The 18,924-nt window shown below is 39.9% G+C and overlaps 1 protein-coding gene across 2 annotated transcripts in view; it reads left to right on the top strand.

The window, feature by feature from the left end:
• The window catches only part of LOC122656161 (aspartic proteinase 36-like), a 68,959-nt gene that overhangs the window by 36,071 nt on the left and 13,964 nt on the right, over positions 1 to 18,924 (top strand). For both annotated transcript variants that reach the window (XM_043850617.1, XM_043850618.1), the window contains 3 exons: positions 104 to 194; positions 12,970 to 13,045; positions 14,066 to 14,137. In XM_043850617.1, coding sequence (XP_043706552.1) covers positions 104 to 194; positions 12,970 to 13,045; positions 14,066 to 14,137 — 239 coding nt within the window. The remainder of the gene's footprint in view (positions 1 to 103; positions 195 to 12,969; positions 13,046 to 14,065; positions 14,138 to 18,924) is intronic.

Here is an 18,924-nt window from a genome sequence, read left to right as displayed (position 1 = left end):
TTTATTAACTTATCTATATTTATTTCATTCTGAAGCAGCAGGAGCATATTTTCTCTTCGAGTTTTTCCCCCCTTTATGCAACCATTTTTATTTGTTATTGCAGTGTGGATAAGGGATTTCCAACTGTCACTTTCAATTTTCAAAATTCACTCGCTTTGGTGGTTTATCCTCATGATTATCTATTCCAGCTCCAAGTAAGTATTAAGTAACCCATCGGATGTTCTTATTATATATTCTTCTCTCTCTCCCCCCTCCCTGCCAGTAGCATGGTTGTGTTTCCTTCAAATCGCAAGTGCATTGCCTTTCTGTGCTAATAATTAGGCTTACATGCAACCTTGCAGGCTTGCTCTAACAAACTCCTACCATTCAATGTTTTATTTGAAAACTTTGTTCTGTATTGTTCATTTTTTAGAATAATAGTCTGTAATTTAAAGAATTGTAATGGGCATACTTGTAATTTTTACTTTATATCTATATATATATATATATATATATATATATATGTCCTTAGTTGTAATAACCAGAATTGTAATGGGCATACTTGTAATTTTCACTTTATATAAATATGATGGTACTGTATAGGTCGAGAACCAACAGTCTTCTCTTCCGTTTATTTTTCTTTCTCCATCAACTAAACTGGATATTTTCTCCATCAACTAAACTGGATATCCATCTTACCAGATCTGGTTCCTCCCATCAGATTTCATACAAATGCTAACTTGGTATCAGAGTGAAGAGGAGTTTTTGAGAGTTGAATCATATTTTTCCTCTCTCTATCTGCAAGCCTTGGAACTAAGCAAAGGCAGCAGGTTTTAGACTTGTAGAGTGTGGGAAATATGAATAATGGCTTGTGACAATATGATCGCAGCCTCACTTTATTTATAATGAGTGTAGGAACATTCTAGAATAGGTACAAGGACAAAATACCCTTGAACCCATATTACAACACTCCCCCTCAAGTTGGTGCATAAATATTAAACATGCTCAACTTGCTAACTATAGAACAAAAACTCTTACTACTAATTCCCTTAGTAAGAATATCAGCTAACTGCTCACTAGACTGGATAAAAGGAACACAAATGACTTGTTGTTCTAACTTCTCCTTGATGAAGTGACGATAAATCTCAACATGCTTGGTGCGATCATGTTGAACTGGATCATGTGAAATACTTATTTCTGATTTTCTGTCACAATAAAGGTGCTTAGGCAGATCAACAACACATATGTCTTGAAGAAGTCCTTGGAGCCAGAGGAGTTCGCACATTCCATGAGCCATAGCCCGAAACTTTGCTTCAACACTGGATCGAGCAACAACACCTTGCTTCTTGCTTCTCCAAGTGACCAAGTTACCTCCAACAAAAGTGCAATAGCCTGATGAGATCTTCTGTCATTTGGACACCCTGTCCAGTCAACATCAGTGAAGGCCTCAACTCGAAGATGATTGTGAGGAGAAAAAGTATGCCCTTTCCAGGAGAAGACTTCAAAAATCTCAAGATCCTATCTGCGGCCTCCAGATGAGTAGAATAATGATCATGCATATATTGGCTACTATACTCACTGCAAAACCTATATTTGGCCGTGTGTGGGATAGGTATATTAGACGCCCAACCAATCTTTGATAACTGCCCTTATCCACTGAATCTTCAGCCTTACTTTTTAAATGAGTATTCGGTTCCAATGGTGTATCAGCAGGCTTACATCCCAACATTCCAATGTCAGTCAACAGATCAAGTGTATACTTCTTTGAGAAAGAGAGATGCCTTGAGCTAAATGAGCAACCTCGATCCCAAGAAAGTATCCAAGCTTCCCGAGGTCCTTAGCTTCAAATTCTGTCCCCAAATAAGCTTTTAGTTTGCCTATATCTTCAACATCATCCTAGTGATTACTATGTCATCCACATAGACAATCAATATTGTAATATGCTGGCCCATCTTCTTGATAAACAAGGTATGATTAGCATTGCTCTGTTTGTACCCAATAGACACCATGGCTCTATGGAAATGACCAAACCATGCTCTCGAGGACTATTTTAGGCCATATAAAGCTTTCTTCAGATGACACACCTTTCCCTATGTCTCTGGGGCAGAAAAACCAGGAGGAATCTCCATGTATACTTCTTCTACTAGCTCCCCCTGGAGAAAAGCATTTTTTACGTCAAGTCGTTGAAGATCCCATCCTTGGTTGACAACACAGGAAATAATTTCCCTAACCGTATTCATCTTTGCTACTGGGGTAAATGTTTCCTGATAATCAGTCCCATAGGTTTGGGTAAAGCCTCTAGCAATCAACCTAGCCTTGTATCTTTCTACCGATCCATCAGTCTTCTGTGTAACAGCAAAAACCCATTTGCAGCCTATGTGTTTCTTTCCTGGAGGAAGTGTTACCAATTCGTAAGTGTTATTTTTTCCCAGGGCACTCATTTCTTCATTTATTGCTTCTTTCCACTTCGAATTAGCTATTGCCTCCTGCCAGATGTTAGGAATAGAAACAGAGGACAAAGAGAAACAAAGGTATGGAAAGAGGGAGAAAGATAATTATATTAACCAACATTAGAGATGGGATATTGAGTACAGGTTCTTTTTGGCTTACGAATTGCAATTGGTAAGTTAAGACTAGGATCAGAAACAGATTTAAGTCATTTCTTTATTTTCCCTAAGTCATATTTTTTCAAAATAAAACTATTTTTAAATTTAAAAATAAGAGTTTCCTAATTGGTTAAATGTAAGTATGGAACAACACATTAGTAATCACTTTCAGTTTAAAGCTAAACAATAATTTAACAAATTTTCATGATTTTTCAATCCAAAACAAATTATTTTCCCTATTTATCTTTTTTTTTCTGGATTTAAATTATCTTTTATAATTAGGAAATTTAAAAAAAATGGATTTTCACGTAGAAAAATCAATCCAACTTCGTGAAGTCATAGATCGGCCAATAGTGTCCAACATATATAAATGGAGCCCCAACCATATCTATTTAACCTTTTTTTTTTCTTTCAAAAACTACTTTAAAGAAGAACAATTTTTCATAAAAAACATAAAATTAAAACCTACTCAGTGAAATGTCAATCAGCCTACGGTGTCTAAGATATTGAAAATTGAATACCAACCAATATATACTGACTCTATTTGTTGCAAAAATTTATTTCAAGAAGGGGGTTTACCTTTAAACTTGAAATTGCACATATGTTGCTCAATACTACCAAAAGATTTCAGAAGATGCTCCAAAAGTCGACCACCAAGCCTTGATACTGAAGTTTAACAGAAGATTTTGGAAATCCGGGTTTCCTGGTGTTTCCAGACCTCTTGGTTGAAATGCGTGAAAGAGACAAAATTTCAACAAAATGGTTCAGAATTGGGATTTGGGTTTTATAATTAGTGGTTTGTATCGTTTCATTGCAATGATCGAAACGATATGTTTTGGTCATTTTAGGGAAATGTTACAAATTATATCGTTTCGGTGTTGTTACACTATCAGAAGTTAGAAACCAGCAGAGAAGAGAAGAACAAATTCGAAGGAGAAGAGAAGAGAGAACTGCAAGCAAAGCTCACAGCCGATTGCTTCTCCCTCTCTCTCAAATCTTATTTATAATAAAGCAGACTGATTACAATAGATTTCCTATTCAGAATAGGAAAGAAATATATCCAAAAATTTAAAAGTTAACTAGACTCCTAAAGCCAATATGAAACTTAGAAACTAGATTAGGAAATTAACCCACGATAGAGGGACTCCCTTTATCGTGGTTTACATATGTGGGACCATGATAGTTTAACACTCCCCCTCAAGCTGGAGCATACAAATCACCCATGCCCAGCTTGGAACAACTCTTCCGGAACATCGGTCCGAACAAGGGCTTACTAAACAGGTCACCAAGCTGATGTGCGGAAGAGACAAAAGGCGTGAAGATTAATTTCTTCATAACAACATCTCTCACAAAATGACGGTCAACTTCAGGTTCTCTCGCGAAACACCGGATTGCTTGCAATGTAGATGGTGGTTTGGTGATTGCAAAACATCTTCATGGGAGTTGAAACTGGGAAGCCCAACTCTTGTAATAAAGATGTCAGCCACATTAGTTCAGTTGCAGTATGAGCCATAGCTCGATACTCAGCCTGAACACTAGATCTAGCCACATTACACTGTTTCTTGCTGCGCCAAGTGACTTTTTCCTCCAACGAAAGTACAGTACCCAGTGGTAGACCTTCTATCACCAACAGAACCAGTCCAGGCAGCATCTGAAAACCCAACCAGATCTACTCGCTGATGTGATTTATAAATCAGTCCCTTTCCTGGAGCTCCTTTTAGATATTGTAGAATGCGACAAGCTGCCTCCCGGTGAGGATTCTTGGGAGAATGCATAAACTGACTAATGACACCCACTGCAAATGTTATGTCTGGTCGAGTAACAGTCAAATAAATAAGTTTACCAACCAGTCTCTGGTATTGGTGTTTATCTTCAAGATCTTCACCATCATTAGCCTCTAGCTTGTGATGAGGATCCAATGGGAGTATCAACTGGTTTAGAGGCAAGCATACCTGTCTCGGATAAGAGATCCAACACATATTTTTGCTGGGATAGACGGATTCCTTTCGTACTACACAAAACTTCAATTCCAAGGAAATATTGAAGAGGACCTAAATCCTTCATTGAAAATGTTGATGTAGATAGGACTTTACTTTTGCAATTCTTGACTAATCATTCCTAGTAATAATTATGTCATCAACATAGACTACTGGCACAACAACCTTGGTATCCCTGTGTCAAACAAACACAGAGTGGTCAACATATCACTGAGAGAACCCGCAATGAGTAACAAAAGTACTAAACTTGTCAACCCAAGCTCTAGGTGACTACTTGAGCCCGTATATAGCTTTATGTAACTTGCACACTCTGGTAGAATTCTCCCCATGAGCAACATACTCGGAGGTTGCTCCATGTAAGCTTCTTCTTGAAGATCATAGTAGAGGAAAGCGTTCTTAATATCCATTTGGTAAAGGGGCAAACACAAATTGATAGCCACGGAGATGAGAACACGCATAGAATTCAAACGAGCGATAGGAGAGAATGTCTCAAAATAGTCAACACCGTAAGTTTGAGTGTACCCTCTGGCCACAAGCTGGGCCTTGAGACATTCAACCATACCATCAGGATTGTATTTGATAGTGTACGCCCAACACCATTTGACAATATCTTTCCCTGGAGGTAAATCCACTAAAGTCCAAGTACCACGAGACAATAAGGCATTTATTTCAGTATGCATAGCCAGTTTCCAGCCAGAGTGAGATGAGGCCTCAGAAAGAGAATGGGGAATAGAATTAATAGATAAAGAAAATGCAAAATTGTGAAAATGAGAAGGAAGATGAGAAATAGAGACATAGTTTTCCATGGGATAAGCAACTAAAGACTTATGAGTACAAGTACGCGTACCTTTGCGATGAGCAATAGGGAGATCAGGAGAGACCTCCAGACTTGGATCGGATTTGGATAGCCGGTGGAGTAGGGTAGCACTAGTAGTAGGCACATGCTTCTTCCGTCGTTGGTACACCTACAAGGGTTTGGTAGGAGAGGTGGAGTCAGGAGACTCAATTAGTGGGATAACAGGAGGAAGAGGAGGAACATCCGAACCAGCAGTAGGAGGAGAAGTAGGAGCAGAATAATATGGTGTATTTTCAAAAAATGTGACATCAACACTAATATACTGTTTATGAGACAACGGATCATAACATTTGTATCCCTTCTGAGTGCGAGAATAACCAAGAAAGATACACTTAACGGCTCTAGGTGAGAGCTTATCAACATGAGAATAAAGAATTTGAACAAAACAAACACAATCGAATATCCTAGGTGGAAGAGAAAAGAGAGAAACAGTAGGGTGGAGAACAAAAAGTGGAGAGTTGTTATATATCACGGAGGAGGGCATGCGGTTAATGAGAAAGCATGCAGCCAGGACAGCATTACACCAAAAATATTTGGGGACATGCATGTCAGCATGTGAATCATAAGAGATCGGGCAACTTCTAACAAATGTCGATTCTTATGTTCAGCAACCCCATTTTGTTGAGGGGTATAGGAGCAACTGGTTTGGTGTAGCATACCATTAGCCAAGAAAAATTGAGAAATATCAGATTGAACATATTCAAGTGCATTATCAGATCTGAAAATCTTAATAGACATACCAAACTGAGTTTTTATTTTGTGATAATAATTCTTGAATACAGTAGGAAACTCAGACCGGTCTTTCAACAAGTAGACCCAAGTGGAACGAGAATAATCATCCACAAAAGTGACAAAGTAATGAAAACCAAATCTATTACTGACACGACACGGACCCCAAATATGTGAATGAACTAAATGAAATAAAGACAAACTACTAGACATCTTGCGAGAGGGAAAAGAAGACCTATGATGTTTTCCTAATTCACAGGCTTCACATTCAAGACGGTTATTGGACTTGCAGCTGGGAACCATAAGTTGTAGCTTGGACAAGGGCAGGTGACCTAAACGAAAATGCCATTGCAGAGGAGAAGAACCACGAATAGATGTAGCAGCTGTAGTAGATGGCCTTGTGCTGTCCAAATAGTGCAAACCAGCTTGCTCAACCCCACCACCAATCGTCCTCCTTGTCTAAAGATCCTCAAAAACACAGTAAGATGGAAAGAAAGTGATAGAATAGTTTAGTGATTTAGTAAGTTGTCTAACAGACAACAAAGACAAAGGTAAGCGGGGGAACATGTAAAACTGATGACAAAGTCATGGAGGAAGTAGGAGAAATAGTACCATGACCGGTCATCTTAGAAGATGAACCATCAGTAAAAATGACAGGAGAAGACTGACGAAGTTCAGAAATAGAAGTAAATAAATCAGCCTTACCAGTCATGTAAGAGGAAGCACCGGAATCTATGATCCAGGGAGTGGTGGTAGTAAAGAAGGCTGAATTACCTATGTGAGCTAGAGTGGCTGTGGGAGTAGCAGTAGTGGCTTCAAGTTGTTGCAAGCGTTTGAGGATCTGAGTATAATCATCACGAGGAATGGACATAGTGGAAGCATAGTTCAAATCTCGCGAAATTTCGATCGAGATTTCGGAAATTTCGAGCTGCTCGAAACGAAATGCTACTTCGAATCGAAAAAATACAATATCTCGAGCGAAATTCTTGAAATTTCGTGATATCTTGAGATTTTTCCAAAATCTCGCGAGATTTCGAATTTGTCGTCAAACCCCTTTGTATAAAAGACCACATTTCGTCAGTCTCGGTCGAAACGAGACTTCAAAACAACTCTGGTTTTTTGGTTTTTGCTTGGTTTTTGCTCATTTCTTCTTGATTATTCCACGTCCCATTTGAATCCTTGCCGCATCTACGCCAGAACCACTTGGAGAGCACAAGATTCAAACTTCTTAGCACATCTGTGAAGCCTTTCCACTATTGCAGGTAAAACCATATTCTCAAAATTGGTTTTTTTTTAGGGAAATGCATGATCAATATGTTTGTTTGTGATGAAATAAATATATGTTAGACACCAGAAGCCGATCTACAACTTCACGGTATCGAAAACACCATTTTGGGTGACTTTTTTTGCAATTTGAACATTTAAATGTGTTTATATAGCCTAAAATAGGGTTTCCATGAAGTTTCAGGCCTTAACTTGTTCTAAAACCCACCGAAATGACCTACTTAAACATACCAGAAAAATACAATATTTCGACCGAAATATCCGAAATTTCGAATATTTCGGATATTTCGGTCAGCCCAAAATACAGAAACGAAATGAGTTCTCGAACAATGAGTGGAAGTAGGTCCAGGTGTAGACACTGAGTCGCCAAAATGTATCTTCTCAGTAGTATGGTCGGTCATAACAGTATTGGCCAACTCATTAGTCCACTTAGGCTTGTCGTGCTTAGCCCAACAAGTATCAACTGTATGATTTTGTTTTCCACAATGGGTGCAAAATCGGTTAGACTTAAGTGGAGAAAAGATTTCATTCAATAATGGTACTTTCTCACCAGCTAGAATTTGACTCTTAACAGACTGATAATCAGGATGAAGGCCAGCAAAAAATTTAGCAAAATAAAACTCTGCCCATTGGAGTTTCAGCTACTCCAAATCATTAGTGAGTGGTTGGTGGTCTTGAAGTTCTTCAATAATCCCTTTGTAACTGCTGAAATACTCATTCAGAGTTTTATCACCTTGGGAGAAGCTGAATAACTTTTCATACAACTCATAATTACCAGAAATATTTTTCTCCTGGAAGAAACTTTCCTTTAAATCATTCCATATGCCCTTTGCAGTTTTGTGAAACATAACATTGGTAGCTATGTGTAAAAGTAGTAGGATCTTTAGGATCAATAGTGGGCACAGAAGTCTTTGGATCAGCCATCATAGAGACTGGCAGCATACACAGTAGGTATTAAAACAATGTAGAAGACCAAGGAGACTCAGCAAAATTGATATCCGGCAATCGGCAGAAGGCAACAGCTAAATAAGTGACTCAAACCCAGATTTCTTGGGTGATTTCAATGACCAGAAGATGTGCACGACAGAATACCTTAAAACTTGGATCGAAGGTACTTTAGATGTAGTAGAATAGAACCCCAAAAACTCACCCTGATCAGCAGGCTTGAGCAGTCTCAATGGTAGAAGCAAGGCGCCATAAAAACACCCAAAAAAAAAGAAGAGCATCCACCAGGTATACGGAGAAATTAATGGAAGAAAATCAATCAAGTGGAATTATCCCAAACCTGGATCAAGTAGTATAAGTAGCAGACAATATCCTCTGAAAAATTCATCCATATAAGATGGTGGCCCAGGGAGTAGTGTAGAGGTCTTGTTCTTGAAGAAAAACCCAGAACAGAGATCTCGCAAGCACCATAGCAGTAAAAAATCGATCTCTTGATCAAAATATCTTCATGGATCGATAATAGTAGATAGCAGCAGTAGAGGGGAACCCTAGTTTACTTCATATCACCAACAACTAGGGTAAAAAATATGCACCACAGGCTGCTGCCGCTGAGAAGGCAAAACTTGTAGAAGAACACCAAAAAACCAGAATCGTTGGATGAAGGAGCTACTGGTTTCAAACCTCTGATACCATGTTACTAATGTAGTCCTAGACTGGAAGAAGACCAACTAGTAGCCAGTAAACCAGGATCTAATATGAACTGGTAGTCCGATTGGGATAGAATATGATTTTAGGTCAAAATCAGGGTTAGGGTTTGAGGTGTTGGTTATGCTAGGCAGGTGTAGGGGAGTCTATCAGTGAAGGTCCTGAGATGTTTTGATGAGCGGAAGTGTGTTGATTTGATTTAACAGCAATATAGGGTTAGGGTTACGGGTTTTGCAAAAGAGTAGTTTAATGGATTCTAGGGTTTAGGATGGAGGGATGGGTCTAGGACTTGGATTGAGTGTTAAAAAAGGTGTGAGGGAGGTTTGGTCCAAATATGGACAGATTCTGATGGTGGAATGGTGCTGTGCAGGTTTTAGAGCTTATCGGGTTTGATTTGAGATGGAAGGGATTAGGGTTTTAATGGTGGGTATGGGCAGCAGTGTGGATCAAGTATTCCTAATGGGCAGGAGGTGTTATGGGTGAAGTTTGGTGAGTTTTTAATGGCTGGTTATGTCTGTGGGTGATTTAGGGTTGTGGGAAATTGAAAAACAAAAGGGGGAAGACTGAGGGTTGGGGCTGTAGAGGATTAGAAGAAGAAGGGAGGGGATGGGGATCACTTCTAACTTTCTGTTGTTGCAGATGCTCTCTGGCAGCAGCTTGTTGGAAGTTGAAACTTGAATAAAAATCAGATCTTGGACAGAAACTTGGAAGTAGAACTTGAGAGGAACCACTTGGGCTTCACACCGCAGAGTGTCGATTGGATCACACACCAATCCCATCAATGAACCACCCGGGCTTCACACCGCAAAGTGTCGATTGAATCACACAGCAATCCCACCAGCTTTGATCATACACAGCAGATCTTCAATAGAATAAAGGTTGCAGCAGCTTGCAAGAGCAGATTTCATAAAACATTGAGGTAAAGAGGAGCCCCACGGTTGTTCTTTATTTATATTGGTCAAAAGCCTACGTTCCTATGAAGCCTAGGAATAGGAAATCCCAGGCTGAGTCCAAATACAAAACCCTCCCTCTCTAAATTTGTTTAGAGGTGTGGACCCTAAAAAATAACGGTTGCCTACGCCGTTGTTTCTTTAGAAAGTCCTTGATGCAGTACCAGACCCTCGGTTTTACTCCTAGGCAGGCCCATGTGATGGATAAATTTAGGCCCACATGCCCACCCAGTTTTATGTCCGAATATTAATCGAGCAGCATCTTAAAGGAGGATATTTTCTTCAGATCTGTGGGGCCCCTTAATTATTTGTGTGGAGATATTTTAGCTACTTGCGTGGAGGTGCTTAAGGAGAGCAATTGCATTTGCATGGAGATATCTTTCGAGGGATGTCAAGCTGTCAAGGAGATACTTTATTTACTTTCTATTTTGTTAAGTTTCTAATTAGTTGGTTTTTTTTTTTTGTTTTTTTTTTTTTTTTTAAGTATTTAAGAGTTAGATTTTATTTTTGTCATTAGTTTCTATTTCAGTTACAAGGTATTAATTGGATTTCAGTTTCTATTGTGAATTGTAATTAGTTTCTATTTATTTTGTAACCCTTCCCACTCGCCAAAGGGAGTTACTATTTCTGTAATCATGCATTATTATTAATAAAGGGAGGGGGGTGAGGGGCTGTCTCTAGCCCAACGATTTGAATGATGAAAAGAATTGGTTATGCAACCAAAGCTGTCAGATGCAGTGAAGGAGAGATTCCTTAGGTCTGTGAGAGACATACCAAGGCCATAGGTGAGAGGCCTTGGTCATATCCCTTTCCTTTCTTCTTCCCTTACAATCATTTGTTACTATTTTTATTGTTCTGCAACAATCAAGTTTCTGAGGAGATCCGAAGCAGTGTCTATTCTACTGAAGCTACTTGTTGAATCATTGAAGGTTATTTCATCAAGTTCAGATTGAAGATCCAAGAACACAGCCTGCGGCTTTTCTGGGAGGGGACCTATTGGAGAAATCTTCAACCCCCTTGATTCCCAGATCTGTTCATCAGATCCTGCCCCAGTTTTGATACAATATGCCCTTCCATATACACTCTTTCGATGTTGAGTTCAGCTCCATCTAATGGTTGAGTGTTACTGAAAGTTGTGAGTTACTATTTTGAAATCAATCTTACTAATTCCTACTCTCGATTGGGCTGGATTCTCCATCAGATTTAGTAAGTTGCTATTTTTGAGTCATGCTGTTTTCCTGAATTTTAAAGCCCATCCTGCTCTGTCGACGGTGGGGGTTATTGTCCCGTTTTATTTCTGTGGCTGGGTTTTTATGTCCATACTGTGTTTCAGACTTGTGGTTACAACCTAAGTACCTATATACCTTGCCATTGACTTTCTGTTAAGTTGATTGCCTACTGTTCTATAGCTGGAACCATGTGTTAAACTTAAACCTCCTGTTTGTCAGTACCTCGATCCTACTGTAGGTTAGGACATCATTGACCTATCCCTACATTAGTCCTCTTATTAGGTTACTGGGGTCAGTCTCATGTGGTCTCAGTTTACCACAAGTGCGTCTGTCAAGTTCAATTTTGATGGAACGTAGCTCTAGCACTCCAAGGGTGGGATGATCACTCAAAAATCACTTCTTGGGACCTTGTATCAGGTTGAAATAGTCAAATTTTAAGATTCATCCCAAGAGGTTTGGTAAAGGTTTATTTTTATACTGACTGCCAACCTAATAGGCCCACATTCGTATACTTTTGCTTGAGATTTGTAATGGAAAAGCGCTGGAAAATTTGTCACCTCATGTTATAGATTGGATAAAAGTATAAAAATAATTATGGCAATTTGTTGTACACAAGTACTTACAGAAATAAGACGAGAATAATAAAGAGAAAATAGTTGTGAACAAAGAAATAAATTTTGAAGAATGAAATGGAGAAGCATAGGTACATGACATGGTTCCAGATTTTTCACTTTCCTCTTCCATTAAGTCCTTGATTACCCTGGAAGAAGTAAGAAATGAAATGTTTAGAGTTCATCCTTCAATGACACCTTTAAACATAATTTTTATCCATATCCATTAAAAAAAAGTTTTAATCCAATTACTCATTTTACTATTTAAGAGGGTTTTTTTAATGCCCACTTTCCTAAGTCTGTCCGTCACACCCATGATTGCTGCCACTAGGCAGCTTGGGTGTGCCCCAAAATTGGTGGATGCAAGCTGTTTACACCATCATCTACTTTATGATCAAACTTTCAAATCAGCTTGAAACATGTGTCAAGGTTTAAACTGAGTTCGAAAAATCCAAGTGAAAAAACTGAACTCAACAGGACCCAATGAAAAATCAAAGGATAAATTAATACATGATAAGGCTATACAGATGAGATAGACCACCAAACTTGGCAGGTAGTTTATTGGAGGCGTCCTAAGCCCTATCGCACAGTTAGCCTACAAAATAACCAATCCATCTAGCCCAAAATGCAAGCGTGAAGGATAGGGTATTGACAACAGGTGTACTGGAAGTATTTTCTCTACTATTTTATTCGTCATTCCTACTTCCAACTGAAATTGCTCATTGTTTTATAAAATTATGATTATTAACAAGGTTTAGCATATTTTCAGTCAACTTTATTGTTATTTTGGGCAAGAGATCGCTGCTTGGTCGTGTAGCCCCTGCACTAACGTGGGAGCCAATGAGAGCGTGCGCAGGGGCATCAACACGGATGAGATTTTTTTATTTCAGGAGGGGCTGGGCATAATTTCGTGCGCTCCTTTGTCTGGGCATAGGAGCCACACGACCAAGCAGCGTTCTTTTCCCCTATTATTTAAAATTTTTTTTGTTATGTAGATTTTCTTGTGTTCTTCAATGTCCTTTGTTAATCTTCTCTGTGATCATTCTTTATAGTACTCTATTTGTTGATATATTTCCAGGGAGATATGTGGTGCATTGGTTGGCAAAATAGTGGAAATCAGTCCAGAGAGGCAAGGGATTTGAACCTCTTGGGAGGTATACAGTATACTCCAAATATTCATGTTTCAGTACTAAATGAAACTCTCATTTTTGTGAAATGTCTCTGAGTATATTCGCTATCCTAAGAATCTGGGTTTTTCCATATCTTATGATATTTTTAACTGAAACAGGCTGTAAGTACCCAATTTTCAAATCAGAGATATTTTATTGAGTTCAATTTTCGGTTAATGGAACATTGTGAAATGAAATGAAATAATTTTTCCATCTAAGCTTGCCATATCTCTGGTTTCTAGAGGTCTTATTATCTCCGGCGATCAAGATAATAGTTTGGATTTTAGAGCCTGGTGATGTCTTCTAAGCAACTTATTTCCACTGTTTTTAAAGGTGCGACTTATGTCGTTAGACTTTTGGGCGAGCATGAAGGAAGAGCCTCAAGATTTAACGTTTATACTCCTAGTGTGAGATAAATGACATGCATGTCTCAAACTATAAAATGTTGGGGTTGTACCGTTTAATTATCTTGTATTTCCTTCAAACAATATCTTCATATATGTTTTATATTTCAAACTAAAATTTTCATTTTCTTTTCTTCTTATATGAATGTCATATATTCTATGTATTTGTTTAATTACTAAAGAGTCATGCTTCGTGGGGCACTCAATACTGTAATGCCAGATCCTTAGCTTTAAGCAGTGGAACACCTCACATCGTGTTTTTAGTATTTAAGAACACTGCTTTGTCCATTTTGTGTCCCTCTTTACTAGAAGGCTTTTAAGGAAAATTTGCTGCTTTCAAAAAAAAGAAAAGAATGTTTTTACTAGATTCTGATCACTATAATGTAGAACATGAATTGTTTGATGTGGTGGAGCATTTTTGCCTAATTTCTTCATTCTGTGGCAATTAGTATGTTTTCATGTGCCATGTGTAGCCATATTCTTGTATCCTTATGATGCATCTTGCTTATAATGTGTCAAAATTGGTGAATGGAAGACATATAGAGAGATAAAATCTTCAATCACTAGATGGTGAACCTGATTATTGACAACATCCTTGCAGATTTAGTCTTATCAAATAAGCTTGTTATATATGATCTTGAAAGTCAAACCATTGGGTGGACTGAGTACAACTGTAAGTAACAATTTGCTTCCTTTTCCTTCTTTATTTATTTATTTACTCATCCTTCTTTGATTGTTGATATGCTGATATTTTGCCATCAATCAATGCCCCCCACCCGTCATTTTATGTTATTTCCCTGTTATTGTGCTCTTCATAGTTGCTGATACTAAACTATCTAGACCTTTTTTCTTTTTGACCCTACAGTAAATAACTAAACCAACTAGTTCTGTATGGAATCATCCAATTCTAAAATATCACCTAGAACATAACCAGATTGAAGTTTTTGTGACTACCCAGTCCTAGTTGAAACCTCATAGGAGGTTTAAATCCCTAGACGAGGAATGTGATGCATAATTTTTTTTTAATTAGTAACTTCTAAATTAACTCCTCTTTCTCTATTGAGTAGGCCTGTTTGGATGCACATCATTTTAAATTGACCCCAGCATATGATACTTTACCATAGTTGCCAAGGTGCCTAGGCACCCCAAGGCGTTGGAGGGCTGCCTAAGTGCTTAGGCAACATGGTCCCAGCCTAGTGACGTCTGGGCGACCTTGTATTTTTTTTTTTGTTGTATCCATTATATCTAGTATAGTAAGCTAATCATTTTACAGAAATCAAAAGATAACTTGGACACAGTTATCAGGGCGGGAAGGCAACCATGGCGTTTTAGAGGGTCAAAAGCCAAGGCGACACTACCATGGCGCTCAAGGCGCCCGCCATGGCGCTCAAGGCCTCCATTGCGACCAAGGATCCTGGACGCCATGGCGTCGCCATGGTGACGCCTTGATAACTATGCTTGGACACATGATCAAGCAAGCTGCACAATCAAAATAGCAATTATCCAGGAGAACAAATTGAAGTGACTCAATCAGCTGACACATCCTAAAGAAACTGCTAAGATTGGAAAAATGAAGGATAACAGTAACAGAAAATAAATTTTGCAGCAAACAGTATGCACACAAACTAATAGCAGTAAACACTACGTTTAGAATTAGTAACAGAAATAAAGGGGAAAAAATGTAGTAACCAATGAAAAAAAAATGTTCCAGAAGCAGTATACACTATGCACACAAACTCTATAGTATTTTTAGAAGAAGAAACTACTGAATCAAGGGCACTGCCAGAATCACAGGTACTGTCGGAAAGAGGGTGATGTAGACAAGTCATAGAAAGGGCTTATTTTATTTGAAATAAGATTTGGGTTGGGTTATCAATGTGTTAGGCCTCTGATCCCATGGATTTTCTTTTTAATGGGCCTAAAATATGGGTAGTGTTAGAAGTGTTGAGTGGGACCCATCTATGGGTCTCGATTTGTGTTTCTTTTATTCTGGTTTTTTCCAGATTTGCCCCTACCCCTATTTATATTGTATTCTTTTCATTATGAGGTTAATAGATAGTTGCGGCTGCTGTTCTGTTCTCTTCTTCTCTTCTTCGTCTTCTCTCATTTCCTATATTACATGGTATCAAAGCTGAGTTACTAGCACTGGTACACAGCCGTATGTAGTCCCGTTTTCTTCCTTTTTTTCTTTTCTTTTCTTTTTTTCCTTTTATTTTCTGCGATTTCTGGTAACCTACCAGTGACTTGCGATCTTAAGGAAAAAGGGGTGATTTCACCCCTCATCTTTGCTGGTTCGTGGATTGTGGATTTGGTTGTTGCAGTGAAGGATTAAATCTGCTACTCTATAATTAAAAAAAAATGAGCAGATTTCTGAAGGTTTTTTTTTTTTCGGTGGTGCTATGCGAGATTTGATGGTAGTAAGCTATTGATTAGCTTGATATATGTTTTATGGTGATTCGATTGGGATTGGTGGCTGCATAACTTTCAGGTTAGTGACAGTGCCTTTGGTGTGTTTTGATTATTTGGTGAGAGATTCTTGTTTTTTTGGTGGAGTGGTGTATTTCGGTTTTTGCTGGAGTGGTATGTTCTCGGCTTTTTTTGTTGGTTGGTGATATTAGTCACATGTTCCACTACCAAGTATGGGTGATAAGACAAAACAGAATATGGTTACAGAAGTTCTTTCTTCATCTTCCAATCGAATCACGGAGAAGAAACCTGAAGGTGTTACAAATTTCCAGCAATGGAGGAAAATTGTGAACCTGGTCTTGACTGGTTGTGGCCAGCGGGCACATCTGACGAGCACCAAACCTGCTAGAGATACAACTTGGGAATACCATCGATGCTAGGATTCTTGGTCCGATGTTAATTTCGATGGAGAACCACATAGTGGATTTGGTTACTCACATCGACACGGTTAAGGAGTTATGGGAGCATGTTGGAGTTTTATATTCTGGTCAGAATAATTTGTCACGAATTTATGAGCTATCTCAGGACTTTTATCGGACAGAGAGGAAGGGGCAGTCTATCACCAAGTATTTTGCTGATTTCTAAAGAATGTATGAGGAGCTGAATTCCCTCCTTCCAATCTCTCCTGATGTGAAACAGATGCAGAACCAATGGGAGCAGTTGGCGGTTATGGGTTTCTTGGGAGACCTTGGATAGGAGTATGAATCTGTTAGATCACAGATCCTTGGTGGTGAGACTGTTGCATCACTCACCGATACATTTTCTAGGGTGCTTTGTGTATCTCGTGAGAGTTCTCGTGATGCTGCTCCTATAGTTGAGAATTCAGCCCTGGTATCCCAAACAGGGGCTGGTGGAATTGGCCATGGTGAAGGTGGAAGTCATGGGGGAGGCCGTGGCCGTGGCCGTGGCACAAGAAGGGGACTGGGACCAAATCAATAGGGTTTTGGCCAATCTGGTACACCTTTTGATGGATTGGGTACTATACGGACTTGTCACCATTGTGGCCAGCCTGGACATATTCAGAGGTTTTGTTGGAAGCTCCATGGGAAACCAGCACAACAGCAGCAGTTTGCTAATTCAGCTACTACTTTGGATTCAGCCCCTCAGTCTCAATCATCTGAGGGTAAGGTAGTTGTTATGTCAGAGGAGGAGTATGCCCGGTATAATCAGCTTCAGATCTCACAGCCCACTTCTTCCACTGCTACTTTAGTTAAGACTGGTATCTTTTACATCCCTAATTCCACCATCTAGGCCATTGAGCGCATCTTCTGCTCCTTCCTATGGAAGGGCAGCGACACCCCCAGATTTCTCCACCCTGTTAGTTGGAAATCCATCTGCCTCCCTAAATCTGAGGGTGGCCTAGGAATCCACCGTATCCGTGACTCCAACACGGCGGGCATTCTTAAACTCATCTGGAGAATCTCTTCTTGCCAGGATTCTATCTGGGTTTCTTGGGTCCACTCTCATCTTCTTAAATCTGACTCCATCTAGACTGTCCCCATCCATGTCAACTCCTCTTGGATTTGGCGCAAGATCCTCACCCTCTGCCCTTTAGCCTTCCGTGGTATCTCCTCTTCCATTTCTGATGGCTCCTCCACCTCCCTCTGGCTGGATCCTTGGCACCCCTTAGGAATCCTCTATAATTTGCTGGGCCCCAGGGCCATCTTTTATTTTGGCCTCCCCAAGGCCGCCACTGTCTCTTCCCTCATTTCCTCAGGCTCTTGGACCCTTCACCCTTCCCTCAACCCTGACATCATCTCTCAGATCTGGGCTACCCTCCCCCCATTACCTCAGAACCCCCTCGCCCACGCAGATACGGTCACCGGCTGCCCCCCCCCCCCAAAGGCACCTTCTCTCCTCCTCTGCCTGGAACCTTTCCAGGGACCCCTGTCCCTCTGTCCCCTGGCACAAGTTAGTCTGGTTTAAAGGCCACATTCCCCGCCATAGCCTAACTGTTTGGAGAGCCCTAAGACTTTGCCTGCCTACCCAAGTCTTCCTGATTCTCCGCACTATCTCAGGTCCTCCCTCTTGCAACCTTTGTTGGATTGGCCGTGAAGATATCCCCCATCTCTTCTTTGACTGCACCTTTACCTCTACCATTTGGAATAAGGCATTATCCTCCATCTGGCCGCGTAGCAGAAGGATCAGAAGCTTTGATCGCGAATGGCAATGGTTGCTCAACTCGTTTTCTGGGAACTCCATTTGTGACACCATGGGCAAGCTAGTCTTTAGCGCCGCTATTCATCATATTTGGATGGAGAGGAACCTCAGGAGATGGACTTCCAGCTCTAGATCGTTTGATGTGATTTGGAAAGCTATCTCCTTCGATGTGTCCACCAAGCTCAGTAGTATCAGCCAGAGACCCTGCCTGGACAACCATAGAAATAGACACATTTTGACTTTTTGGGGCCTTGATTCGGCCCTTTTGCTGTCTTCCTCCTCTGCGTAGGCTAGTCGATCGCCCCCCCTATTTTTCTCCTCTCCCCCCCTCCTTTTCTTTTCCTTCTTCTCTTTCTTGTATATTGTTTCTTTGGTTCGCTCTCCCTTGCCCCCTCTTGGGGTTCAGTAATATATTCATTCACCAAAAAAAAAAGACTAGTAATGCCATTGCATGTCTCTCCACTACATCTCGTCCCTGGATTATTGATTCAGGGACATCTGATCACATGTCGGGAATGTCAGGTATCTTTTCCTCCTTGTCCCCATCATCTTTCAGTGTTAACTTTAGCTGATGGGTCCTTAGTAAAGGTTAAAGGCAATGGTACTGTTTATCCCAGTTCTTCTATGTCCTTGCCCTCTGTTCTCTACCTTCCCAATTTTCCGTTTAATTTCATGTTTGTTAGTAAGTTAACAAAGCTCTAAATTCTTCCGTAACCTTTTTCCCTGATTCGTGTGTTTTTTGGGATCTTGCTACAAAGAAGACGATTGGTAGAGGACGGGAGTCAGGGGGTCTGTATTTACTAGTAGGTTCGAGTTCGATTGCTTGTTCCAGTG

This window comes from Telopea speciosissima, chromosome 3 (assembly GCF_018873765.1).
Source record: "Telopea speciosissima isolate NSW1024214 ecotype Mountain lineage chromosome 3, Tspe_v1, whole genome shotgun sequence".
NCBI lineage: Eukaryota > Viridiplantae > Streptophyta > Magnoliopsida > Proteales > Proteaceae > Telopea > Telopea speciosissima.
The sequence above is the reverse complement of the archived record's forward strand: the minus strand, read 5'-3'. Positions and strand labels throughout refer to the sequence as shown.